The sequence below is a fragment of the Accipiter gentilis genome, chromosome 29 (genome assembly GCF_929443795.1).
Source record: "Accipiter gentilis chromosome 29, bAccGen1.1, whole genome shotgun sequence".
Taxonomy (NCBI): Eukaryota; Metazoa; Chordata; class Aves; order Accipitriformes; family Accipitridae; genus Astur; species Astur gentilis.
Genome location: NC_064908.1, coordinates 16,648,393 through 16,676,383, shown reverse-complemented (window position 1 = coordinate 16,676,383; position 27,991 = coordinate 16,648,393). Strand labels below are relative to the sequence as shown.

Below are 27,991 nucleotides of genomic sequence, written 5' to 3'. Positions count from 1 at the left end.
CGGGCCGGTCCTGGCTCCCCTGAGGGGACAGGGCGAACCGCTGGGCCCGCGGCGGGACGGCTCTTCCCCCCTCAGTCCCGTGCCCTCAAAAGCTGGTGAATCGTCACGTAGATATTTTTAAACCCTCCGAATGTTTTGCCCTGCAGCACTGTTAGTAGACAGTGGAAACCGTGCGGCAGGCATGTCGTTTCACCTTTAGGAGGGCCTTTTCAAACCGAAATGTTTGATCCGCCCTCGGCCCTCTAGCTTGTAAATCGCAATTCTTCTGGAAACAGGCCTGGAAGTCGGCTGTGGTGGGCCGCATGCAGCCGGTGGGAGCTGTACGCCTCGTCCCCAGCGGGGAAGTCTGCAAACAGATCTTTGAGGCTGAGGTAAAAAAAAAAGGTCGGGTAAAAGCCAAATGAGCTAATTATGTTGGTCAGTTGTTTGCTGGCTGTTAAAGTGGTGACCTCAAACCACAGGTCAGTTTCAACCTTTCTGGTTTTTGTTTGTTTAAGTAGAAAATAATTGCTTTATCTTCAGCCTATGCTTTCTAATGTGTCTACAATTGTTCCTGTGTTTTCATCATGTACCAGGGTATGTTAACTGAAGGCAGAATCGTTATGACACAGCAGCAAAAGATAAATTAAGATGCATAGTAAGCCAGACTCGGGCATTTCTCACTCTGCTGTTGACTTCCCTTGTAACAATAAGCAAGGCACACCATCCAATTTCCTTCAGTTTCCTCTCTGCAGAAATGGATATCTTTTTTTTCTCATTTTGAAAACAGCCTCGGATGAAAATTGTTATGCATATACCAAGTAGTGTTCATTATTTTACCTTCCTTTTCAGCCCTCTTCCCCCCCACTATTTTTATCTATTATTTTTTTGTTATTCTCTGTTCAGTAGGTTGGAAAGAATTCTAACGATTTTGATTATGGTTCTTTGAAGGCTCAGTTAATACGCTCTTTGGATGAAGTAAGGAACAAGACTAGGTTTTCTATAAAGAGTGAAAGGCTCACTTGCATTAGGGATTCAGAAATTTCTACTGATGCCAGCCTACTACCGTGTTACCAGCAGCAGCATGTTGAAAGAACACCCTACAATGACTCCACAGAAAAGCCACCATTGTACAGGTAGAGAACAGAAGCATAAAAACCAATTATATGTTCATGACTATAGGTATGAAGTTGTAAGATTTGCACTGGGAGCTAGACACTCCTGAGTTCTTGGTCACAGCACTAATGACTTGTAATAGACTGTCTCCTTGCCAGATGTAAATTGAGTATGATGAGCTGCTGCCTGTTAAAGTGCAGATTAACAGGCTAATATTTGTAATGGCATGCATATTTTATGGCTTTTCTTTTAAAAAGAAATTGTGTCTTTTTTGTTCAAAGCAGTCTAGTATAAGCCAGTCTGATACATATTTTTGAGCTATATTTTAAACTATGTTAATGGTTTACATGATGATGCAGTAATGATTATGTAATGAGCAAGAAAAGAAATTAGTGCATCCATCCTTTTCACTCTAACCGTTCTGCTGAATAATGACACCCTTATTCTCACTTCCCCCAAGGAGAAACACAGTGCCCCAGCTGATGGGAAGAGCAGTGGGCAGATAAAGGCTATTTCTACATTTCTTGCTAGTTCTTACTTAATGGTTCATAGATTTTTATACCTTTTAGAGAAAGTATGTATGTCTTTGTAGTTTACACGTATTAAATCTAGCATTTATTGCTTTTATGCCATCATAGCAGATTTGAACCTGTGATCAACATAGGCTAGATAATTACTTCATCTCAGAAGAAGCAACATTGATTCTTTGAATCATATTCTTTGGAGTCAGAATGATGCTTATGTTCACTTAAATGTTGCATTTTGCCAATTAAATTTAATGTTATACCTGTTGCAAATCCCTCCTCTTACGTAATTAATACAAATCAAAGCTTTATTCTCTTTCAGAGAAGCTACAACATTTCAAAAGGCTTGGAAAAGTATAGATGTAACTGCAGCAGAGGAAGTCAGAGCCCTACCTGATATTGTTGGTAAAAGTTATTTCCCTTAATGTCAGATATTTTAATTTGCGTTCTTAGGAGCCACCATAAGTATAATGGTTTTAGCTGAACAAGGTATAAAATTGTGGTGGGTTGACCCTGGCTGGGTGCCAGGTGCCTACCAAAACTGCTCTATCACTTCCCCTCCTCAGCTGGACAGGGGGGAGAAAATATAACAAAAGACTCGTGGGCAAAGATAAAGACAGTTTAATAAAGTGAAAGCAAAGAAAAACAAATGATGTTATTCTCTACTTCCCATCAGCAGGCGATGTCTAGCCACTTCCTGGGAAGCAGGGCTTCAGTACGCACACTGGTTGCTCCGGAAGACAAAAATGCCCCCCCCCCCCCCCCCCCCCCACTTCTGTCTCCCTTCACTTAGCTTTTATATCTGAGCTGATGTCATATGGTATGGAATATCTGCTTGGTTAGTTTAGGTCAGCTGTCCTGCTTATGTCCCCTCTCAAGATCTTGCCCAGCCCCAGCCTGCCGTTGAGAGGGGCAAAAATGTTGGAGAGACAGCCTTGATGCTGTGCCAGCACCGCTCAGCAGTAGCCAAAACACTGGTGTGTTATCAACACCTTTCTAGCTACCAATGCAGAGCACAAGCATTATGAGGGCTGCTATGGGGAGAATTAACTCCATCTCAGCCAGACCCAATACAAAAATCAAGCTCAGAAATGACCTGACACATTTTTGATGATTTGTAGGTAATTTTGAAGATGAAGAGTCTACTCAGAGAAAAAAATGGTTGTAAAATTGTCGATCTATCACAGTTTGTGTTTAGATGGTAAATTCCAGTTATGATGTAAGCAGATCTCATTCTTGGAAGTTGCAATTTTTTGCACCATACCTGAACTTAGTTCATGGCTTCCATGCTTTTATCCTGAAAATCACAAATAAATAAAACCAAAGGAAATTTTAAAATATGCTTTACTATTTTTAACCTACATTTGCATAGATTTTCTTTCCTGTTGAAAGCTGTCACACACTGTAATAGCTGCACAAACTACAGAGGTCAGAGTGTGGATTTAGTGATTCATTGTGTATGCATTATGTGTTCTGCAGCAACAGTTCCAAGCTATGTCATCCTTATTTCTTTCTTGGCAGTTCCTGAGGAAACGAGGAGTAATATCTTGGAATGCCTGTCAGAACACCGACGAGGCCGTCACGATGAAGCACTAACCTCCATGTATCATGAGCTTGCCTGCATTGCCAGGGTAAGACTGTATTTTGTAATCCAGATAGTCTAGAGTACTATACTAAGGTCAGGGCCTAATATTCAAAATATCAGACTGACTTCCTTACCTTTTTAGGAGATGGAACCCTTTGTTTTGGAGCCTGGAAAATTCCTTCTGGCAAAACTGATGGAATCTGATAGAAAAATTGAACTTCTGTTTAAAAAGATTGAGTTTGACTCTACTCTGGAAGGTTTCTCAATTGAAGTAAGGCAGCTCATGCCATTGACTCATCTTCAGTTATTTGTACCTGGTCTGCGTAACATAGTTTCTTATGTCTTGCTTTAGTTTTAAGATATAAATGGGTGGGGTTGGGGGGGTTGGTGTCCCTTTTTTTTTTTTTTTTTTGACATTTACTTTTCAGTGAGATTAAGAGTAAATCATTCTTGCAGGGTTTGGAAGAACTGTGGAATATCATCCAGCAGGAATACTTGACCAGAAGGAAGTGGATTAGGGAAATGGATGAATCCCTAAAAAAGGTTGAAAGGAGTCGAGCTGATAAAGTGAGCTGTAGTCTTAATAGCTGTTAATTAAGCATAAGATTACTATTTGCTCATAATGCTGGATGCAAAGCAAAGAGTGGCTTGCCTCCACAGGAGTCAGAGGTCTGCCAGGGGTGCTGCTGTGTAGGTGATTACTGTCTTTTCACTGATAGATCAGTCTCTCATTTTATACCCACATAATTAGGAGAAGATACTTCTTTTCCAGTTACAAGGTGTTTGTTTCTTTCACAGTTATCTGTAGTAAAGATGCAGGGAATATGGGAGCTGCTTTTATTTCTCTGCAGGCTTATTTAGGTCAAACTGTCATCAGGTCTAATGCTATTTTGTTGGGACATACCGATTCTGCAGCTGAGAACGTGCACAGATGTGCCCTAGCTAATTTTAGTTTGGGTAGGCACACATGCTACACTTACATAGGCTTCAGCCTGACCTGTAAAAGTCATTGGACATCACAGTAAATGTTTGGATAAATAAATGGATAGTCCATAAGGAAGTCCTTGCTGCTTTGTCCTGGTAGGCAAACAAAAGCTATCTGTTGTACCTGTGTCAGTCTGTCCTCTCTTTGTAATGTAGACATGATGAATAGGTCCAACAGTATCACCAGTAACTTTTCTGTTTGATTAGTTATGAAAAATTCCAGAGGTGACCAGGTTTGCTTAAATTTCATGTCCACTTAAAACAACCACTGGTAGATTCACTATAGATATTTGAAAGGAAGTTGGTTAGATTTCTAAATTCAGATTGCAGCCTGTCTGCAGACCACTCAGTTATCACAGATATTAAAGAGAAATCAGTTGAGCAATAACGAAATAGAATGTTTTAGTTACTATTTTTATGAATGTTTAAAAAAGTCAGTATTTAAGATGGGTATTTTGAGATTCACTTCTCAATCCATCTATCAGCCACTTGAATTTATTTTAATGGGAAAAAATTGTCTTGTTCATATTGTTGCTTAACTTGGGAAGTTGTCATTTGGGAAACTGTCATTTGAGTTATACAGATTTTTCTTTTTTTTTTTTTTTTTTAAATTCTTTTATTGCACAGATAACAGAGGTACTGAGGAAGTATACAGTGATACTGGAGGAAATTTCCTTCTTCTTGTCAGCTGATGTTTACAGGTTCATGAATGATGAGGCCATGGTAAACCTTTCATACTTAGAGTCTGTTTTACCTGTGAGAAGATAGCAATCTGAATATTTCCAGAATGTCTTTTTTTCCAACTGAAATTAATGAATTTCTACCTATCAATCACTGCAGTATAGGAGAGTTTACTATTTTGCAGGATATTCTTTGTCATTCGTATTCTTTTTCCCTCATTTTACATAGAACAGGCAATAGGGGTTTTTTTCATGTTATATGCTGCTTTTATTCCTGTTTTTATTTTTTAATACACAGATGATTAACAGAGCACTGTTGGCTAATCAGAGGGCAATTGCCAAGCTGTTCTTTAATCTAATGAAATCAGAGATGAAGACAGAATTATCACATCGTTTGAAATGGCAAGATAGAGTCAAGGACTGGAAGTTCATCCAAAAGAACTATGTAGTTCACAGTTTCAGGTCAGAAATTTTACAATTATATTTTGGAGTATGAGTAGCACAAAGTGACTAGTGTTCACTTGTGTTTTCTATAAACAGTAGTACTTAATCATTTTTCCATTACAAAACTAAAAAGCTAAAGGAAGTTTGCATTCTTTTTTTACCTGGGAAGTATAAAACATATTTTGTATCTGTATTTCAAACATGAAATTTTCCCAAACAGATACTTACTTCAATGTATTCTTCAATCCTACAGAGAATTTATGGCAAATGAAGAAATACAGAATCCCCCAACTGTAAAAACAGAAATGGAAAATATGATAATGGATCAGATTTTACTCAGTGAAAGAAGACTGGAGTTTTTGCAGCACCTTGGGTATGACAGAGAACAGGAACAAAGGAAAATAGAATTCTTTCTCGAGTTAATGAGGGACTTGACTACAAAATGCACTTTGCTTCCTTTCAGTGTGCAGTTGTACAATGCAGCAGTAAGGCAGGGCCTAAACATCTTTTATAAAGTTCTTTTTAATAGAAAAAATGCATTCTTGGTTTTCAACACACCAGTTACACTAAATAGGGGGTGATTGAGGGCTAGAAATGCAGGAACACAAAAGTACATCTTACTAACATTTGAAACATAGTAGAAAGGGGCAGACAAGGATGTGCAGATAAGTAAAAATTGATGATCTTGTCAAGGCATTATTTCTGTGTGGGAGTTTGTGTAATAAATCATGAAAGGAGTCTTGATAGCAATCTAACACTGCTAAGTTTGAACATCCATCCTGACAACAAGAAGATGGTTTGGCTGCGATGCATTACAATATTTACAGCTTTTCTTTTACAATGTATGTAGCAACAAGATAGATTACAGTTAGTTCCTTGTCAGTAAACAGTGGCCTTGAAAAACAGCAGTCATCTTGTTTTATTTTCATTGCTAATATGGCTGTAAATAAAATAAAGCACAGTAGTATGGTTACTCTGATTCATAATTTTATCCTTTAAGAACTGACTGGATTATATTTTAAGGTATCTGATTCCTGTTTCCTATTTCAACAGTGATATGTTGCCTCCAACACACACGAACAGTGAGGTAAATGAATGGTACAGATCTTTGGTGAATTTAAACAAAAGTATAGGTAAGTTGGGAAATCATTAAAACAGTCTGGAATTCAAGAATTTCTTTCTTTCTTTTTTCCAGGCAGTAATGAGTCAGATGGGTGCTTTGAAAGTATATGTTTGCTATATTCTTTTTTCCATGTGTTTCCATGTATCTTCTAAGCTGCTTTGAGCTAGCAAAACAACCAAAATAAGCAATCTGTTGCATCACCTCCCTTTTGCCAGCATTTTTGCATGGTGAGATCTAGCAGGAACTGACTTGGTTAGAATTAATCTGGGGAAAATAGAAGGTTAATTTTAATGCAGATCAGTTCTCAATCATTCAAAAATACTCATTACTTCTTGGAGAATGAGAGGGGAAGTATTTGAGATGCTTCCTTTCTCTGAGTCCTGTAGGGTGCCTTCCCTTGGCATGTCTACCTTCTCTTTCTCCAGAGCACATCCTGTCTTAATGTTGGTAGCCTGTATAGTAGCAAAGAAGTTGCTAGCAATTGTAAACAACCCACTACTTTTAAGCATAATGATAAAAAGATTTGTATTAAAACATCTTATTTTAATGGCTGATAGTGTCATACAAGTGTGAAGACACCACTGGGATATGTTATCTGTGCTGAGACTCAGCACAGGTCCTCTGTCATTTTTCCATTTCATAGTGCGCTGTGAAATACAGAAATCTTCACAACAGTCTGTTCTTCCATATCTTTCAGATACCCACAATGTGCAGTGTATGATGAAGATACGCATCCAGTATGAGATGGTCCAGCAAAAATGTTTGGCAGAAGTGCAGTTATGCAAGGTTAGTATCGTAGCTTTGCGAATTCTTGGAAGGATTGTTGGTAACAGTACGCAATGTGTTGTTACAGTAATAAAGGTTTGAGGATCCACCAGACATTGAGATAACAAGTGAAATTACTTTTTAACTTCTGTCTTATTCTGTTAGAAAACTTACTGTCCATTCTGTTTCACAGTAGCATGTGGTATTTGTACATCAAATGTGTGAAAGTAGTAACAAATGCCAGTAATGAAAGGAGTACTGTCTCACACTTAGGTAGAGGACTCAGGGTCAGAACCCTCAGCCTTTGTGCTGAATCTGTCTTGTTTTGGGAAAGAAATTCCACCTCTCTGCCTCAGTTTCTCACTTTGTGTCCAAATAGAATTGTACTGCTTACTACCAGAATGTGAGATCTTGGAGGTTGAATCATTCTCTATCCATTCACAAGAAAAGAAGAAACACTAAGCTTAGGTATACTCTCTAAAAGCCACACAGTATTTTATGTTCTATTATGTTCATGTCAGTAATTTAGCATTCTTTTCATTTAGAATAACCTGTTGAATCTGAAAGTTTGCACAAAAAAAGAGGCTGAAGAACTTGTGAATTCTGAGTTACTTCCATTGACTGAGAAACTACAAAGTCAGTTTGAAGAAGAACTGGAGCATATGGATGTATGTTTATTACATCTATTTTTATTGCTCTGGGAGTAGTCTGTTCTTCCTGCGCTACTGCCTGAAATGCCATATGCATCTTAGGCTATTGATACGTTAGAAAGAGGTCCATAGTGTGACTGAACACCTGCCCCACAAATAAAAAAAAGTTTGGTGTGGTTCAAGGAGTACAGTTCATAATTGTTTGGCTTATATTTGTAACAGGTTATCAGGGATGAATTAGGTATAGCTCATCCTGCCTGGATGCAGAGAGATAGATTTCAGTGATCTCCCAAATTTCTTTTAAACCTATCTTTTATGTTTCTGTACATGAAAATGCCTGGGCAGTTGTTCCTAAAATGACAGACTTCGGGGCATATGTAGAACATAGTAATTCTGTGCTTTGCAGTACCAGAAGAATAAACGAAAGTTTTGATATCTAAGCTTCTAGAACAAAAATATACATTCTTATCCAGTTTACTTGGACTATTTTTTCCTCTCTGAGTAGAAGAGACCATGTTGAATTCTGACAGTGTACTTACAGACAGCCTTTCATCATGTCATATGCCCCCTTACTCATTTATTTCACCTTCCAGCAAACCGTTTAATAATAACCAGTTTGCTTAAATGTATTTCTTTAGAGAGACTTCAAGGAGCTGGCTAAACAGAATGAGCAGAATTGTAGAAACTTGTACAGCTATTTTAAAGAGGCAATGGATCTCTGGGATGTCCATCAACTCAAACTGTCCCAGCAGGAAGGTGAACTTCAGAAGAAATTAGATGAATGCAGATGGAAACAGAATAACTCAATACAGGTATAAACATAAAAACAAGGATGTAGTAAGAGGTGGAGAAAGGACTTCTTGATGCAGAGAACCCTCTGGAATTCAAAATAGCTGGTATAGAATTTAAAATGTAATCTTTGACATTTATACTGGAATTTCTACAGGGTAGTTTCATTCTATCAGGTACATTGTTTGCTAACTGCTTGATTCACACTTAATGTACAGTCATATCTTATTTTTGATATGGCAATGGTAATAAAGATTTTATTTTATGTATTTAGTGGCTGCAAGTTTCTGTTACTCATAAGATCTTGTGCAGGTATAGAGTCTTGTTTGTATGTCATGCAACTTGGGGTGGCAATGTCGGAGCTGTTGTTCATTATCTATGAAAGATCTTCACAGTAGAAGAGTTTTGGTGAGGTAGCCTCCCTTCTTGGTGTAGAATATATGTACATAATTAAATTATTTGAATCCTAAATAATTATGAAGCAGTTTAGTAATTACTAAATAATTTTTACTGGGTTCTTTTTATGTGGCCTTAGGTGATGGAAGCTAATCTAGATATAATTTTGGATAAAATGAGAACAGCGAGCTCTGAAGAAAAGCTGAGGGAATATTTGGAGAACACCCTTTCTTCTTTAGATGACATTAGAGCTAGGTATGAATTTTGTAGTGCAAACTTAAAAAGTAAAGCATATCTGAATGTTGGTTGTAGGTCTTGTTTAGTGCTGTAGTGCGAAGGTGTGGAAAAACATGACTTGCTACTTTATGTAAGAATGTAAAATAAAATAATTTCCATATTGAACGAGGTTAAGGCAAATAATACTCACATTTTAGAAGTAGGACTAAGAAAGACTGGTATCATTTAAAAAATATACCAAATCAGTATTATGTACTACACTGTGTCATCCATGCCAATCGGATAATTATTTATTCAGAAGGTAAAAGTAGTAGTTCAGATTCTTGAATCACAAGGATCAGAAAGTAGGTCTGTGCCATCACCTGTGCTCACAGATTTGATCTCTTTCAAAGTCTCAGTGACTAGAAGTTACTAATAACTTTCAGACAGCCAAAGTATATATGTTGGTAATCTTTCTGTTACATTTCTCATGATCAGGAATTTGCATCTTTAAAAATCACATCAAAATTGGCACATACCACTCTCCTTGCTGAAGATCTTAGCAGAAGGTTTGAGGATTAAATAGCCAGAGAGGAAGCAGTTATATTTTCACACCCAGAAGGTCTTTTCTGTCTGTTAGATTGGAGGCATATTAGAAGAGTGATGTGGGCCTGCGCGGCAAATACACACACACACACACACACCTCACACTGTAATTCTGTTTAGAGCTGTTGGTTCAGTACTCTTTATGTTCATTAGGACAATTTAAAAAAAACTCCAAAGGTAATGTATCTTTTTAGGTGAGTGAAAATACAGTGAGAGGTTGCAAAGGTGGAATGTAATCTATCTGAACATTTGAACACGTACATAGATTCCCCATAATTATCTTCATATAGGAGGCAAAGAAAATGTATATGTAAATGAAAACAGGTGTGAACATTAATTTTCCTAGAATCAAGACTCAGCTTGAACCATTAGCTTTCATTTCCAAGTAAAATGAAAATAAACCAGAAAAGCTTCAGTCACAGCTAAGCATGGTACAGAAATAACATGAAAGACAGTATTTTGACCTCTCACTTCTAATATTCCTTCTGTAAGCACAGGTCTTGAATGGTTTCCATCCAAAATAAAAGATCTTAAATACTTTATTGCAAATATTTCTTCACTTTGTGCATTTATATATTTGTAATGAACTAATCTCTACTAACAAGCCATTGTAGTGATTGTGTTCAGGCTAAACAGATATAGTACAATGTTTAGCCTAAAGGTTTTATGAGATTGGTCAAAAAGTTAGATTTGGATTTAAAGACATTGTAGTCATATTCCAATTTATTTCTATACATACTTGAGTCTCTTAAACAGTGATCTTAAATTTGACAGGTATGAGACATTCAACCAAGTTCTAATGGATAAAGTAATGGCTTACCCAGAAGCTATTTTGTGGGAATTGCTTTCTTATAGTATATCCATCAGCCAATATTTTAATGTAAAGGAAATCTTCAAACAGGTATAAAGAAAACAAACTTCTTCTGGTTTAAAATCTTACTGGTGTATTAATTTTTCACTTTGGGGAAAATTTACATTAGCTTTAAAATTTAGATCATATAAACTAAAGCATTGTTTTGGCCATAGGACTGAAGTGCTTTTGGTAGAAATAGAGGGGGGAAACACAAAAGCTTTCTCTGTCCCACAATTTTAACTCTGTCCTTGTTACAAACCGCATTTTAGCAAATTCACTTGCCTTTTAAACAGAAAACTGCAAGGTAGCAAGATTACATTAATCAATTTGAGTTTTATAGCTTCTTTAGAAGATAAGTGATCCATTCAAGACTATCATATCTTATTGAAATAGATATATTTTGAGAAGGAATACAGATTTCTTATAAGAAAGCAAATCCTTATTTTTAAATTGTGTGGGGTTTGTTGTTGTTGTTTTGCTTTTAGAACTTGCAAGGAAAGAGAGACTCCACATTTCAAGATCAAGATAATACCTCAATGGTACAAACAGGTATTTTTGCTTGCTTGTTTTTCAATCTGTATTTCTTTGGATTGTGATCAATAAAACTCTGCTTTAACTGGAAAGAACTAGTTAAGGCTTCAGAAGCTGAACATCTGGTGGAGCAGCAAGCTGAGAGCATTGTGCAAGAAAATGAAGGAGAGGAAAAGACGGATGGTTGTCAACAAGAAAATGAAGAAACAAACACATCTGAGAATGACAAGACCTTTGCACAGGAAACTGAAGAAACAGAGGAAAAAGAAGATGGGAAGAGTACTCCTCATGAAAGTGAAGAAACTGAACATGCAGAACAGAGGGTAAGCTTTACACAGGTAAGTGAACAAGAGAATAAATTTGAAGGTGAAGGTAGTCTTGCACAAAATAATGAATAATAGGAAATCTTTTTACTGAGGTAAGTCTAAATTCCTTAAAGTAGATTAGATTCAGTCTTTGCACAAAGCATGCAGGAGTCTTTATTGCTTTCATTTATTTCTGGACTATTAGGGCTTTAGAGCCTTTTTATGGGCAAATGGAGTGTATAAAACAGTTTACAACCATTCCTTTTGTACTGCTTTTACCCTTGTAAAAGCCTTTTGCATAGAATTTTTTATTTAATTCTCTTTCTGTCTTTCATCATAGTATTCTTAACCCACAGTGAATGAGCTGTTTTTGTATCTAAGTATTATTTTTTCAGGTCTTTAGTCACGTGAATTTATTACCATAACAAAAACCTTTTAAAACGTTGATGACTCATTGATATTGAGACTTGCAAGCATATTCCCTGTATGAATGTTGTCCAAATTGAGAACAAGAGCATAATTCTTAATATCCTTAGGACTCTTACATTAGCTTGTGCACTGTTAATTCTATGCTTCTACCTTTTAAAGGTAACAGATGATGATTTCCAGTTGTTTCCTAGGCTATGTTCAACAGCAGCAAGGCAGAAAGCTCTGAAATTGCCGTGGAGACCTTTTCCACTTCTAGTGAAAACTCTTACACAGTTCTTGCAGTTGAAGAGGCAGGAAAGACTGACATCCCAGAGACTTATTTTACAAAATATGAAAAAAAAGAACCACTTCCTATGTACCTGAAATATGTACTTATCAAAGAAACCATGTTTGTAGAGCTGAAGAAACGGTTAGTAGAAAACAGTTTATGTTCTTTCTTTCCCTTTAGGTAATAGACAAATTGCAGTTGTTTGGAAGAAACATTAGACTAAAGATGCAAAACTTATCAATTATTTTGATGTTATTCCTCTATTTAAATTGATAAAAATAAGAGAAAAATTTTATATTGCTTTCCATCCATAGCTCTCAAAGTACCACTCAAGCATTTACCTCTTAGAGAACATTCATATTTTACAGAAAGTTATTTATTGAGAAAACATATTACAGAAAGGCAAGTAATTTGCCCAAATTCCCTGCAGAGCCATGAAGGTAAAATGCCTGGTACTCATTAGTATGCAGCCAGCTCATAAACTCTACCAGTATTGTTCAAATGGTAATGAAACCATATCTTCCTATGGTCATAAGTTAAATTCTTAGAATTAATATATTTAATAAATTCATTTATTACTTACTGTTCCTCACTGTAATATTTCTTTTTCAATCATAGGATTCGCCTCTGCTTTTTTGAACACTTGGAGAAATGGTTTGCAGAGTCCTTGCCCAACTCCTGTGCCTTTGTAGCTGCCAAGAAAGAGGAGCTGAATTCAGAACTTCAGCTGCATCTTCACTTGCATCAGCGAAGGCAGGAGAATATAGAGACACATATCTACAATGTTAGAGCTGGTACCAACTGGTTTTTTTACTCCGAGCATTACATATCTTCATTTAGAGATGATCATATGGACCAAAATGCATTTCAGTGTCAGTTGACTCAGTAGTAGAGGACAATAGGAAGCAGTTGAGTGTCTACTAATTCCTAGTATAATATGTTACTCATATATTTTAAAAAAGATGGGGTTTTTTCTATAGCTCATGCTGGTTTGTGCTATGTTATGTTTGGAAAATAACCAATAGTGCCTTGGTCAATGACTTGATTGTGAAAGATGTAGAACATTCAGTTTCTATTGTCAATATTTGTGAATCATCATTCTCCTTGGAATTATTTAACAAGAGTTTGCAATGTACAAAAAATAATTTTTAAAGTGTTGCAGAAAAAGAGTTGGCAAGTGTTGGGAGAGATTAAATGCCAGGGCTTGGCTTCTGAATACATGAGAGGAAGGATTTAGCTATATGAAATATCACTGAGCTACAGATTGGGCACTAATCAGAATTCTTTTTGTACGAGAAATGTCAGGTTTTTCTGCTGGAAAAAAAATTATTTAAGACAGGTTTGTTGGTCTTTAACATATAAACTAAAAATTCTCTTTTGGGAGAACAGGAAAATAATTTTTCAATTCCACTTTTTCCTGCAAAGAGGACGGTTGCCTTTTCTGGCAGTTTTCTTGAGGTTGATCAGCTGGCTCTTGATTTATCCAACTGTCATTCCAGAAGGGAGACCAAAAACGATTCCCACCCTACCCCACCCCAACATAGGGAGAAGTGTATTTTCCATTAAAAAAAACCCAAACAACCCTTTACCTTTACTTTTGTTACAAGACTGAGAACAGAGAAATAATAGAGATATCATCAGTGACCAAAAATAAAGGAAAAAGAGGGCTTAGTGCAAACAAAAGGCATTTGTGATTTGAATGGGTTAGGAGCTGCCAGGGATATATGTTAAACACAGGATAAAAGTCAAAGAACCAGAATTGGATGTATTTTATTTTATGTTTTAGCCACTCTGAGATCTGCCTCGATTTATTTTACCACTGCTTCTGATAATAGGTTGGCTGGTGGTTGTGTATAGTCCACAGTTAAGAGGGAGTCATGACCATGTTGTAAAACTTCTTTTCTTGTCAGTGGAACTGATACTTCACAAAGAGCGTCTAGAGTGCCACTGTGCTGGGGTGGTGGAAGCTCTGAAAAAGGAGAGAGCTGAATTTCTCAAATTTTGTGATCAGCAAAATAACATCAGCAAAAACTTACATTCGCGAATCCGTGACATAGAATCTGTCTTCCTCAGTGCTCCTATGACTGAGAAGTAAGTGTGCCACAGGTGTTGCTGGCTGCAAACTTCCATAGTGAAATACTCCTGATTGCTGTCTGAGATGTTCCCAGTTTGCATTCTGAATCTATTTTATATGTCATTACTCTTCAATGAAGACTGCTTCATGAAACTTTAAAAAAATGTAAAGAGTTTTTGTTTCCTTTCTCTCTCCCTGAAGAAATTAAAGTCAGTACTGAATGGATGACAATTTTCATATATTTTCAAAGTGCTGGCAGTATTAAAGTAGAAAAGATGTTTCATCTGTTTAGATTTAATCCAGTTTACTGAACCTGCACAGTACTAGCAATTGATCAATTGGTTTTGAAGGATACTCTTCAATAGCATCAGCTGCTTGCTGATATCTTCCAAGTGTTCATCAGAACAATCACAGTTCAGTGAGTTGCTTTCAGAATAGTAAAACACTCTTGAGTTCTCAGATTTTGTTCATGTCTTTACAGCCAGCAGTGTCTGAATCATAATGTGTGCTCCTCTTTCTATATGTTTTCCCTGTCTTTTATTATTTGCTGTTAGGTTAGTTTCTTTCAGCAACAGTCTGCACTCAGAGCTACATAATCATCTGGAAGTGATCCAGGTTTCCCTGAGGAGTTACCGGAACTATTTGGAGGAAGCTTTAGGAAAATTAAGGGATTCAAATGTGGATTTTCTCAAAGCTTGCAGGTATAGAGATTTCACTGGAGTGTTGTTTATAAATAGTTACCTATTTCTGGGCATCAGCATCTGTTGCACTGGCAGAACAGTAAAATCAAAGTTTATTTTGTTATTCATCTAGTTTGCTATTTAAAAAACAAATTTATTTTGTTAAGCCACAATTATTACACTGTTTTCATCACATTTGTGTTGATATCTATGTTTTAGGGCTGCTTAGCTAAAATAGTCTTTGAGAAAAGGAAGACTCATAGCCAACTGCTTTTACTCTGCTGGTTGCTTTCAGATTATTTTTGGAGGGAGGTAACTTTTCTCCTGAGGAGGTAAAGTATTTCAGCAAGCGTCTTCAGGAAGAAAGTAAGCGTATTGACTCTTTTGAAAGTTTAATCAAGAGAGATATGGAGAAAATGGAATCAAGCTACTTGGAGCAGGTGTGCAGAGTTTCATTTTTTCATATTTGATGTGATTTATAATCAGCCTGCTCCCAGATTAGGACTGTAAAACTGTTCTGTGTGGCAATTACATGATGAAAAAATAAGTAGAAATGGTGAGTTCTATGATTTAAGTTTTAAAAAGTGAAAATTAATTAGTTCTGTCTCTTGTTTCTGGCATTCTTAAAGGCTACTGAACTTATCAACCAGTCTGAAACAAAGTTTCGTTATCTTTTTATGAATCGAGTCTTTGTGGAGAAGATCCAGCGATTTTTGACAAATCTACAAGTGCAAATCAAATCAGAGGTACAAACAGAAACATCAGAACTTCATTTAAATGAATTATAATCTTTTATCTTTTATACCATTTAAGAGATTTTTGGCTGAATTCAGAGTTGACAAACGTTAACTGACTTTTTATATTCATTCAAAACCTGTTTTCTGTCATTATCAGCTTAAAACTATGTTTTTACTACTGCTGCAGCTATGCTGGAACACTACGGTCTTGCAGCATGTTGAGTATGTTCATCTGAATAGACCAGATTTTTGTGTGGTACAGTAAAGGAAAACATGAAGTGTTGCTTTTGTGAATTATTGTTTTCAGCTTCTCCTCTGAGTACCAGTGATTTGTTTTTACCAGTGAGTCTAGTGCTTCAAAGTGGAGCCTCTGAAAATCCCTTGAATGGGATTTCACTTCACCAATGTTTGCTTCTGCTTTAGGTAGCAAGTTCCAATTTGCAGGCAGTGACATTAAACTCTTATCTAGAGAAGCTCCATCAGAAGATAGATGCTTGTGCTCATCCTTCTGCAGAAAAAGAAGTAAGTTCTAATCAGCACAAAATGGTATTTAATTTGACTTGGTATTAGTTTGATTCACTGTGCATGTTTGTATAATGTATAAACTAACATTTTTGAGGTAGGCATGTTTATACACATTTGGGAGGTGGGTGGAAAGAGTACTTTACCACAGAATTTTTGCTCAGGAAGGTCCTGTACCTGTTTTCCTGTTTGCCAAACAAAAGCCTCAGCCTCTATACAATCTCATTACTTCCATGCATGTGTGTTGTGCTTTAACCCCAGCCAGCAACTAAGCACCACGCAGCCACTCACTCGCTCCCTCCCTACCCAGTGGGATGGGGGAGAAAATTGGGAAGAGAAGTAAAACTCGTGGGTTGAGATAAGAACAGTTTAATAGAACAGAAAAGAAGAACTACTAATGATAACACTAATAAAATTACAACAGTAATGATAAAAGGATTGGAATATACAAATGATGCACAGTGCAATTGCTCACTACCCGCCGATCAACATCCAGTTAGTCCCCGAGCGGTGATTCCCCCTGCCCCCACTCTCCCAGTTCCTACACTAAATGGGGCGTCCCATGGTATAGAATACCCCACTGGCCAATTTGGGTCAGCTGCTCTGGCTGTGTCCTGTGCCAACTTCTTGTGCCCCTCCAGCTTTCTCGCTGGCTGGACTTGAGAAGCTGAAAAATCCTTGACTTTAGACTAAACCCTACTGAGCAACAACTGAAAACATCAGTGTTATCAACATTCTTCTCATACTGAACTCAAAACATAGCACTGTACCAGCTACTAGGAAGACAATTAACTCTATCCCAGCTGAAACCAGGACAATGTGTAAATAAAATGGTGATAGAACAGAGTCAAATGATGTTGTATGCAACAGTCAGCATATTTGAAAAGTCTGAAATAGCTAGTTTGGTAAATACCATCTGTATTATCGTATCTTTCAGCCTTTGACTTCTGAAGAGTTGTATGATTTTGCCATAGTAGTGTTGAAAGAACTGAAAAAGAGGAGCCAATATCTCGACTGCTTGCTAGTAAAAGCTAGTAAAAGCCTGCATGATAATGTAAGATCGCATTTAAGTTCTCTGTATTTTATTTAATATCGAGTGAATTTTTATGTGTATATGTTTTAAAGGTTTTTCGGAATCTGTGCTTTGACTTTTCAAATGAAGAAGGATGCTGCATTATGCCAAGCTGTCCAAGACATTGTAACATTAGGTCAGCTTTTTTAATAGGCTGAGTAAATCAGTCACCACTGAGTTTACTAAATGTTAAAGATGCACAGCATCACAATAAGTTGCTCAGTTCTTCGCAAAAGTTTATTTTCAAGGTGTAGCACTATTCATAGATACATATTTCGGGGGTTTCTTTCGATAATTAAAAAAAATTCATCAAGTGTACCTGAAGAGTTTTGTTTTTTTTTTTATCAAGTGGTATTTTTTTTTTCCCTTCCTTGTCTGGAAAGTCTGTCTTCATGTTGTAATCTACAGTGGATCACTGTTTTAAGGGTATATACTTAAATTCTGCTTATGATAGTTATGAGAATCTACTGTTAACTATTTTTAAATGTCTCAGAGTTGTATAGCTGTAACAACATTACGACTAGAATTATAAAAACCTTTCTTTCAGCCTGTGAAGGAAAATAGTGCATGTTTAGAAGATCTGCTTTAGTAATCAGTACCTACATGTAATGGTTTCACTAATTGCCTGCTACAGTCAACAGGGTTTCATTTTTCTTCCAATTTCAGGAGGACTTTACCCCTCTTGCAACGGATGTTACGTTACAAGGTCCAATTGCTGTTGCCTTTCGAACAGAGTGTCTCAGAGATGAGAATAAAGTGATGGTGATGGGGCTGGATCCTGTCAAATTTCCTTTGTTAAATCCAAGCAGAATGGGAAAGTCTGCAGTTGATGATTTAGCAATAAGCGTTATCAAAAATTTACTTGAGTAAGTACTTGTTTGACTAAAGGTATTTTTCTGTCATTGTCTTTCTTTATGTTTTCTTTGAAATATATACCTCTTCTCTTTATGAGGCTCATGATAACACTACAAGGGGCTTCACTACAGTATTCTTAAAATTTATATTCCAGAAGCATATAAAGGGTTTCCTGAATTTCTATTTTGTAGTTTACCTTTGTACATACAGAACTATTGAATTTATTGTTTGTAGGTAATACTACTACATACTTTTTGATCAGTCTAGCTTTAAAAATCAGTCTAGCTGAGACTCCTTTCTTTTTACGAGCAAGATTTCTAATAGCTAAATTACCCCATTGTGAGTAATAACTGACATGTAGTTTATAGCACTATGATAAATTTTAGGTATTAAATTTTTGTCTTCTAGAGCTCTATTTTACTTAAAAGGTGATTAGATGCTACATAGCTGAATGAACATACAAAGTGTGAAATGAACAGTGTGGCAAGTGTGTGATTTGCAAATAAATATTTTAATGCAGTTTTGCTTGTAGAAATTCCAAAATTCCAGTTAAACAATTAGTTCGTCCCATGGAAGTACTTCCATTTACACTGTCAGTTGTGAAAATAATCCTATCTGTTAAATATTATCTCAGAAATTTAACTGCACTTAGCACATGGTAGGGATAGAGAACTTACATAGTTCTCTATATAATATAGCATACAATATAAAATAGCAGGGTATTCAATAGCCGCTTAGCTCTTTTTTTGTTTCAGAATTCAGCCGTCCAGAAAATCTTCAGGCCTAAATCAGGAGAGAAATGATCACTCACATTCATTAGGACCAGGTATGCCAGCATTTCTTTTAATATATTACATTCATCTAAATTGTAGTTCCTAGCATCTCGCTGAGCAGGTCTAGCATGTTCCAGGCCAGTGGCTTACATGCTAGCTCTAATAGAGTTGTACATCCCAACTTTTTTCTTGGATAACTTTGCAATAAGAAGATGATTTTTGGCTCTTAATCAATGAAAGCTGCAGAATGAGATAATAATTTTATGAAGAGTACCCATATTTGGGTACTCAAATAGTAGTGATAGCAAAAGGGAAAAGGGGTGGAGAAAAGAATTAGAAGAGAAGTCGTGAAAATATGTAGGGGATCAGGGATCCTTCTCACAGTGTATTATCATTCACTCAAAGGTTAGTGGAGGGGTAATCCCAACAGCTCCCTACCTAGCATTCCCATTTCCTCATCTCTCTTCTCCAGAGCTTGACTCCTCCACCCACTTTCAAAGGTATCATCTCTCTCTTCCACATTCCTAAGTCCCCATCACAGCCAAGACTATGAATGTAGCCCGTTCATTCTCCTTCTTATTCCCTGCCTTAATGTTGTTTTAAATCTCTTCCCATCTACCATGTATTTTCTATGACGTTCCCATCATTTATGTGCCAATGCACAACCTTTATTGCTGTTGCCACTGCTGGCTTAGTTTAGTTCTGTCTGTCTGAAATTATTGTTCCTGTAGTTGTCCCCTTAATGTTGTAAAGAAACATTATAGAAATGAGAACATAAAGCATATAACCATATAAAAAAGACTTCAGTTGGCATTTATACAATGTTCTTCATCTGTCCTTGTTAAATATAAAGCAATTCTTCCCACATCAAAGAAGAATGTTCACTTAAATGTATCTGATGAAGGTCCTCAGATCTCTGCTACTTACAGCCATGCAGGTCGGACCACCAAGAAGTCAACTTTTAACAAAAAGTTGCCAAAAGGAAGGTAAGACCCTTGAAAGGAGGAATTCCACTTATAATATTCCTGTGCAGAAATTTACCTAACCTTTGTCCACTGCCTGTTCTTTGAAAAATTCTTAACACTTATTTGTATTAGCCTTCTTTCCAACTATGCTTATCATTTGGGATCTCTTCCCTGTTTATGTCATCATGATCAGCTCTGCATTTTTTTTTTTTTTCAGATTTTGGCTGGAAAAACATTCTTCTTTTTCTCTTTCATCTGCTGTTGTTTTGTATTTTGAAGTTGTTGAAATACAGACTAACCCCATTCAAATCAATATGGCTTAATTTTCAGGTCTGGTGTCTACACAGTATGTCTTCTGTTTAGTCCATACATAGATGAGATGAGCTACTGTAACAGTGAAAACAACAGAAAAGTTTTGAAGAGCTGTTGAGGAGAGAATCCTGAGAATTTTTTTCCATCAAAAAATTATTTTCATATAATACTAGTGTCACAGTTACATTTTTTCTAAATTTTTCTTCAGTTTCATATCCATCATATGACTGACTAGCTCAAATAATCAGCCAGAGAAGGAAAATACTTGTAGATAGTTTCAAATTACTGTTTCGCCTCCCTAGGAAACAGAAATACACCAGACCAGTCCTCAGTGACAAGAGATTCCAGGTATTTGGAGAAAAACCTCCAGAATCTGAGTAAGTAATGTATATTTCCGGAAATAGAAGTTAATCTGCAAAAAGCCCTACCTATCTATTTATCTATCTATTTATAATCATGAACTACAGAGTTCACCATTGAATTTTGAGGTATTTAACCTTGATATTTATGGATTAAAGTGTTTATAGAACAGTTCCTTTTTTGCAGCATAATAATAGTGAATATAAAAGTAATCCATTTTATGCTGTTTAATGTCTGAAATGGGTGGCCTCATTGGAGTCCCTTTTGTACATTTACAAAAAATGGGCTGGAAAATGTAAAATACCCTGTCTTTCAGTTATTTTCACATCTAAGAAAATCAATAAATTTTATACACTACATTCTTGTGCTCAATATTACATTTATATGAATAAACAAGGAACAAACTGTTTTGGAGGTGATTTTTAAATGGTTCCATTCTCCTTCTCTAAGAAAATGATCATATTTTTTCTTGATAGTTGTACTATACAGAATGGAGCTATTTCATATGTGCCATGCAAAACTATTAAAATTAATGTCTAAGATGTTTAAGTGCTTAGGAATTTTGTTCCACATTATGTTTCAAAATACTTCCAGGAAACAGCTAGACCCACCTTCAAATGTTTTTGGTTTATCTAAAGTGCATGGTAAGCTCGTAAGGTAGGTTTTCAGCACAGGAAGTTGGCTAAGATTGCTTTTTTGTTCCAGTGACATGGAGGTGTTCTCCAGTAAGTATTTACAATAGCTCAGAGTCCTTGCTTCTTCTGAAGAGAATCTGTACTAATGGGGGTAAAGGTTCTTAGGCTTTCTGAATATTTTTTTGTGTATGCTCTGAAATATGTATTAAAGTAAACCTGAACAAAATATTTGAAAATCCATAAATATTACCAGTGTGATCATTTTACAGCATGATTGTCTGGTTTTTAAAGTTTTATTTATTTTGTTTGCTTTCAGTACTTTTAAAGGGATTATTATGAATATTCTCTGGACAGGTAATAACAGCTTGCTCTGCCTTGCTGAGGTAAGAAAACCCAGTGTTCTTCAGCCACTTTTGCTTTCATAGGTCTACTCCTGTGTCAGCTAAATAAATTGGTTCTTTACAATGTTTGGATGAACATCCAAAATTTTTCCTTTCTTCACCAGTGCATCTAATTTTAAAATAATATTTGACAGAGTGTATTTTTAATCACAGGTTTCTTTATAAATATTAACTAAGCATGTCAGAATCAGAGGAAGAAAACTGGTCTCAAATAAGAGGGTGGTTGGTAGCCTTATGTATCTCTGCTACTGTTATATGCCTAGATATGACTTGTTTGAATGTGTTATCAACAACTTTTCTCTTTTCTCTTTACCTCCTGAAGGAGTTCTACCAAAAAGAGAACCCTCAAATCACAATGCTTGAAGATCTGCCAGAGACATTTGAACATTGTGCAGAAGTGCTCAGACAAAATCTATTGTCATACCAAAGGCAGACAGATGATTACTACAATTCCTGTCTTACAGGTTAAATTCATTCAGTTAAGACTTTCAATTTCTTGTGTATGTAATTTTTCAGTTATGTGAACTGAAAATTGCAGTGATGGAGAATTATGTAGCTTTCTTAATCCATCACACTCAGTGGGAAAAGTCCAGTTGATTTTACTGGAAATTGGGCCAATATTCTCTTTTAATATATTATCAGCTACAAAAAGCATGGCAGAAGAATTTGATTAAGTTGAAAGACCCGTACAAGGTCCTATCTTTATCAAGTGTATGTTTTTCAAAGCATTGGACCTAGAAAAAGGAATGGCAGGGACAGAATCTCTGTGAGAGAAAATTCCAGGTTGTTTGACCCTTGCAGTGTCATTCAATACAGCTGAGTAGTTTGGGATTTTTTCCTTGCAATGAGTAATTCTGTGTCACATATACACACTGTGTTTTCCAAAAAGAATTTCAGGATCAGTTGAAGTTGTTTGAGAAGGAGCTCCCTTATGTCTCCCAGTTGGCAGTTGATGGTCTTTTAAAAGAACATGAGCAGAAGCTCAGCTATTCCACTGGTCAGATTCGGCACCTCTTCAATAAACAGCTGGAATGCTGGGAGAATGAGAAGGTATGTATCATGGATGTGTTGGAATGCTTCCAGTGTAAGCAATGCTAAATGCATCGAATTATAAAATGTCATTTTTATTAATCTCACTGTTTGCTTAATCACTTACTGTTGAGCTAGCCACAGATTTAGTTTCTGTGTTTGCAGTTAGTCTGTGTAGTTCTACTGGAAGCTTTGTATTTCTAGTAACTCAGTCCCTTCTCTCACTGCTTCCAGCACTGGGATGCCTCTTTATAATCTTATACGGCTCTGCCTGTCATCTTACACTTAGATTGTAAACTCTTTAAGGGCTGTGACATTGTGGTATGGCTATATAGCTCATGCTGTATGGGTGCGCTCATATGTAGGTGCTATGACATACAGATAATGAAATATCATTATACACTATCTTTCAAAAAAGAGGTATATTTTATCCAGTAATACCAGAACTGATAATAGAATCATAATGGAGATCATGCAGAAAATGTTATAGAGTAGTATCTTGAGATTTTGTCCCTTTGAGTGTTACGTTAAATTCAGGAAAAAATACAAATACAGAGATACAAAAAATATCTTGTTTACCACTTGGTAGGAGAGATTATTATTTGTTGAAAACAAAGACCAAGATGAGATCAGAGGCCCTGTTCTTCAGCAGATAGGCAATTTGGTATACGCTGCACTACAAGGTTTATCTCTAGACAGCCAAGGAATAGACTAAATTTTCTTTGTCTTTCTGAATACTTTTATATAAAATGTGTGGGGTTTACTTCTTCCTTATTATGACTCAATTGCACATACTTTACTGAAGACGTTTCTTTCTTATGTATTTACTTAAAGACTGTGCACAAGAATCAATTACATCCCTCCCTGGGACACCCAGACAACTTACTTCAGCTGGACACTTTGTGCCAAGAGGAAATAAAAAGGCAAAAAGACCAAGCTGATGGTATTCATCTCAATACACAGATGCTGCAGGTAATTGTAAAGCCATTGCTTAATATGAACTTAGATGTTGCATTTGGAAAGGAGAGTACCTCTTGGATACATTTTTCCTCCCCATCAAAAGTAAACTGGAAAATGTTTTAAGTTTTAGGCAATCCTGTTCATACATCTTTTAAATTTTAAGTTATTTATTATCAGCATTAGATCAAGATATACATAAATGCATATGCACATGTACACATGCGTAAATTTATTGTGGGACTAACTGATCTTTTCTATCACTCATAGAACATAATGAGGAAGAGATGACTTAGATCTTAATGGTAGAATTACTGGATGTAAGTCTAAATTGGGAGCAACAGGGACATCCTCTGGTTAATTATATTACTTGCAGCCAACAGATGCCAGGAAGGGTTTGCTTCTGTGTGCATTTCGTTAGTGCAGATAATTGACATTTTTCTACACAAGATTAAGAATGGGAATAAGCAGAATTTTACAGGAGAGGTTCAGGAATCAAAACACTTTTCCTGCTCCATCCCCTAGGGTTATTGAAGGTCAGTTCCTCAGCATTAAAACTCTTTGTTTACTTCTCTCAGGCCACTCACTCACTCAAAATTCTACACTGTCTGCAGAGTATATATATTTTTAGTTCCAAAGTAATATCTCCTTCTCCTCTTAGCTCTGCACACACAGAGAGAAACACACACACCCTGTTTTAGAATAATACCTGGCCAGAGCACTTCCACGCAAAGTACCCAAATTCCGAAATGGCCTTTCCTTTAGGCAGAAGGATGCATTTACAGATAGCTGGTTTTATCAGGTTTAGGTACTTAACCCAAATAATACAACTACTGGGCACCTATACACAGAACTCTCTAGTTTTTTGTACTTTACTTTAGGTAATCAGGTAGTGTTAAGAATACTGCAGAGAGGCACTTCTAGACCCTTTTATGTGCAACTTAGAGCCTTATGTCTGTTATCTGCAGCTGCTGCAAAATGTCAAGGTTGGATACTTGTGTAGTTCCTTTGGAGCTAAACTAAAAGGAGAGGAGATCAAATTATCAAAGGAATTCCTCTCACTTGTCTCCAATGTCCCAACAGGACTGTGCTGTGGAGTGTGCTCAGAACTTTTTTTCTGCACTAGCTGCCTTGACTGAAAAGCTGCTTCTCGAATTAGATGAAAGTATCACTATTGATGATGTACAAGTAGCAAGTAAGTAAAGAACAGATTGCTTGTTCAGGCCTCCTGCTTCCCTCTCAAAGATTGCAGCGGACTTTCCCTAGGAAGAGGAGACTTTTATATGCTATAGTACTTTAAATGGAAAGATTTGTATGATCAAGCATGCAAAGGTATTTCTTGAAAGTGAAGAGCACCTAGCTGCTTATAGTTACTTTAAAACAATGGTGTTGCTGCCATTGTTTTGTTGCTGCTGAGTATATCTTCTATTAAATCCCAGAAATTGAAATACCAAGACAGAAGACATCCACTTTAATCCGTCGTAAACAAGCTGGACTTCCTGTAGAAATCGCTGAAGTTAAACAGTTAATTGAACGTGGGAGCAGGTAATATTTGAAGCCACTGAACACTGTTCTATGTAATTTCTCTAAGCTGGTATCAGGCACTTTCCTCATAGATTTTTTTGCTGCACTTGTTGAAACTGCTGAATACTATGTTCATTGTTAACTCATGTCATTTAACTAGTTGTAGGGCAGTTTGGGCGGGTAGTGATTTTAAAGAAAGAATAGCAATGGATCCAAATAAAAGTCACTTACGTATTTTACTGTAAAGCAATAAAATTTCCATATTATTGCTATGCCACTTTGCTAGCCACTATTTATCAATTCAATACTTTCAGATCTATGAATATACTGTGTATTTTCACTCAGAAGATATGAATTATATCTACTGTGCAGAGATCCTGAAGTTTTAAAAGAAAAGGTGGTTATACTAAATCAGGTTTTTTTAGGGTAAACCTTTTGTGGAGATTAAAAAAAATAATTACTCTTTTGCACTTTAAGTACAAGTAACATGAACTGGTATGATCTGCTCTTTTTTTAAATTCCTCTCTCATGTGTTTTTTGTTTGTTTGCTTGGTTGGTTTGGTTTTTTAAAGGACTTGGCCAGGAATACCCATGACTACTCTTACAGACAATTCAGACTATATTCTTTGCAGAGAAACTGCATCAGTTACAACAGCTAAGACTACACTGGGCCACATAGCAGCAGTAGGAGCAAGAGATGCTGTGTATAAGGTTGGTCTGTGGGAGAGAAGTGTGAGTGGGGCTGCTACTGTTATGGGTTTGGTGTTTTAAGAAGAAAGTCATAGCTATTTATAAGTTTTTAATATACACAGTGTTTTCAGATCTTAAAGCCATATTAACTGTGTGTAGAAATCCCCTCTTGTGTCAGTTTCTTTGTGATGTCAAAAGCAGGCAGAGTTGGTTTCTCAGGGAGCCCTCTCATTCTGATACAAGAGGGAATTGTTTCAGCAGAGAAGCATGGATGGTGTTGGAAACAAGAAATTTCATGCATTTCAGCAGCATCACAATTTGAAAAGTAGCTGCTGCCACAGTGCCATTTCAATACAGCTTGCTTTCCACTCACCTTTCTTTCTAAAGCCTACAGCTTTAGGCTTAGATCACAAAGGCTGATTATTCCATAAAAGTTGAAGGGCTGTAAGATATTTCATACATATCTTACATCCTGAACTGTCACAGATCATTGTTTCCACCATAAAAATGATGACTCTTTCTTCACTAAGTCTGCTAGAAGAATGGACACATTCCAGATAACTCTAAGACTCTGACTTGCACTGATGATAGTTTGTGAAACAGTAGTGTTCAGTAATTAGGAGAATATTCTTACGTTCAATCATTTGGAAGTAAATGGTCCGTGTTTATGCATCTGTCGTGGAAGTAATAGTACTCCCAGTGAACTGAATTAATTTTTTAAAAAATGTATATTTTTAATAGGGAAACGTAAAATACACTGTCAACAATGGCAAATGCCATCAAAACTATAAATTTGCATGAGTGTTTTATGTATCTAGTCACGTACCTACGCACCTGGTTACAGTACAGTTTTGAAGTGAACATAGGTTGCCAGCAGGGTGTGATACAGTAAATGCATGCCACAGAAATATTTTCCTGAATGTATGTTGCATTAAAAAGACAGTATTTTATATTTTGGAGCATGGACTCTTTAATAAAGGTGCCTTGAGGTATTCATGATGGTCTGCAAGCTTCTGTTTAGGTGAAATACCTTTTTAGCAGCTTTGTAATAGTTCAGTTCATACTCATGACTTAGGAAGTTCCGGCAAGAGCCACAGTGCATTCTGTGTTTGAGATGCATGCTTTCCTCTCTGTTCTCTAGAGAAGGCAGCTCTTTAATCTCAGGAACTAATGGAAGTGAGATGAAGATATTGCATTTTTAGCAAAATTTAAATATTGCTAATAATTTAGTTTCAGAAGTCTTTAAAAGGAACACAGAAGGAAGACAGTGAATAATTCATTGTTCATATAATTCTATTGTCAAAGGCAGAAAATAAGTGGCCTGTATGCAATCTTCTGGCACAGTGGATCAGGACCTGGATTTAGGCAGTGTAAAATTATATTTCATCACTACCAATTTTGTCCTTTATTGTTGTTGTTGTTCATACAGAAATACAAATGTAGACTTGAGCAGCAGTTTGCCCAGATCAAGGAAGAAAGTACAGCTCAGCTGCTGACAATTCAGCGTTGGGAAGATTGGTGGAAACGATCCATCCAGAAGATTAAGCAACTCTATACATGAGATCAGTCAAATCTTGCTGATATCCTTCTGATCATTGTTGGTGCAAAACTGACAAGTTTGTACTAATATCAGTGATGTTACACATTTAGTCCAACAGAATTTTCTTTATTTTATTTATGTTGCACTGAGCAAGTGCAATGGTGAAAGGAGCTATTTTCTGCCTCTTGAAATAAAAAATCTGACGAATGTGCTATAAATGAAATGTAGACTCTGTGCAGTGCTTCCTAGTCGGATCTCAGCCAGAGTAAAGTTAACTCATTGTGGTGCTAGCTGTAATATGAGAATCTGAAAAGCTAGAAGCCCAAGCAGTCGATTTGTACTGAAGTTCATGTTCAAGACTCAGGCATGATTGAATATGTCTGTGTCATGGCACAGTCTGAGTTTATAATACTCAAAGGCAGCCTGGTTTAATAATGGAGTCCAGCAAGGAAACTTTTTCTTTGGCAGAGATGAAGCCCTTCCCATGGATATCCTCTCTTTCTTCACATTCTGAACAACACTGTACTCACAGCTCGCGACTTCAGCTTTAGAAATCTGAAATACAGGTTTAGAAATCTGAAATGGTTGGTCTGGAAAGAATATTTTCCACGGAATGGTCTAC

General features: G+C 36.5%; 1 protein-coding gene across 1 annotated transcript; it reads left to right on the top strand.

The window, feature by feature from the left end:
* Position 1: 1 nt before the first annotated feature.
* Positions 2-27,416, top strand: CCDC180 (coiled-coil domain containing 180). The gene is made up of 34 exons (XM_049832795.1): positions 2-371; positions 889-1,115; positions 1,942-2,024; positions 3,141-3,250; positions 3,347-3,475; positions 3,661-3,771; positions 4,816-4,911; positions 5,167-5,330; positions 5,566-5,685; positions 6,366-6,445; positions 7,133-7,221; positions 11,196-11,259; positions 11,335-11,579; positions 12,167-12,384; positions 12,862-13,037; positions 14,154-14,334; positions 14,872-15,018; positions 15,293-15,437; positions 15,627-15,743; positions 16,158-16,256; positions 17,194-17,310; positions 17,995-18,194; positions 18,939-19,009; positions 19,810-19,942; positions 20,536-20,610; positions 21,188-21,250; positions 21,545-21,611; positions 21,952-22,093; positions 22,519-22,679; positions 23,493-23,630; positions 24,699-24,810; positions 25,055-25,160; positions 25,712-25,850; positions 27,259-27,416. The coding sequence occupies exons 1-34, from the start codon at positions 303-305 to the stop codon at positions 27,388-27,390; spliced, it is 4,326 nt and encodes a 1,441-aa protein (XP_049688752.1). The 5' UTR covers positions 2-302; the 3' UTR covers positions 27,391-27,416.
* Positions 27,417-27,991: the final 575 nt, after the last annotated feature.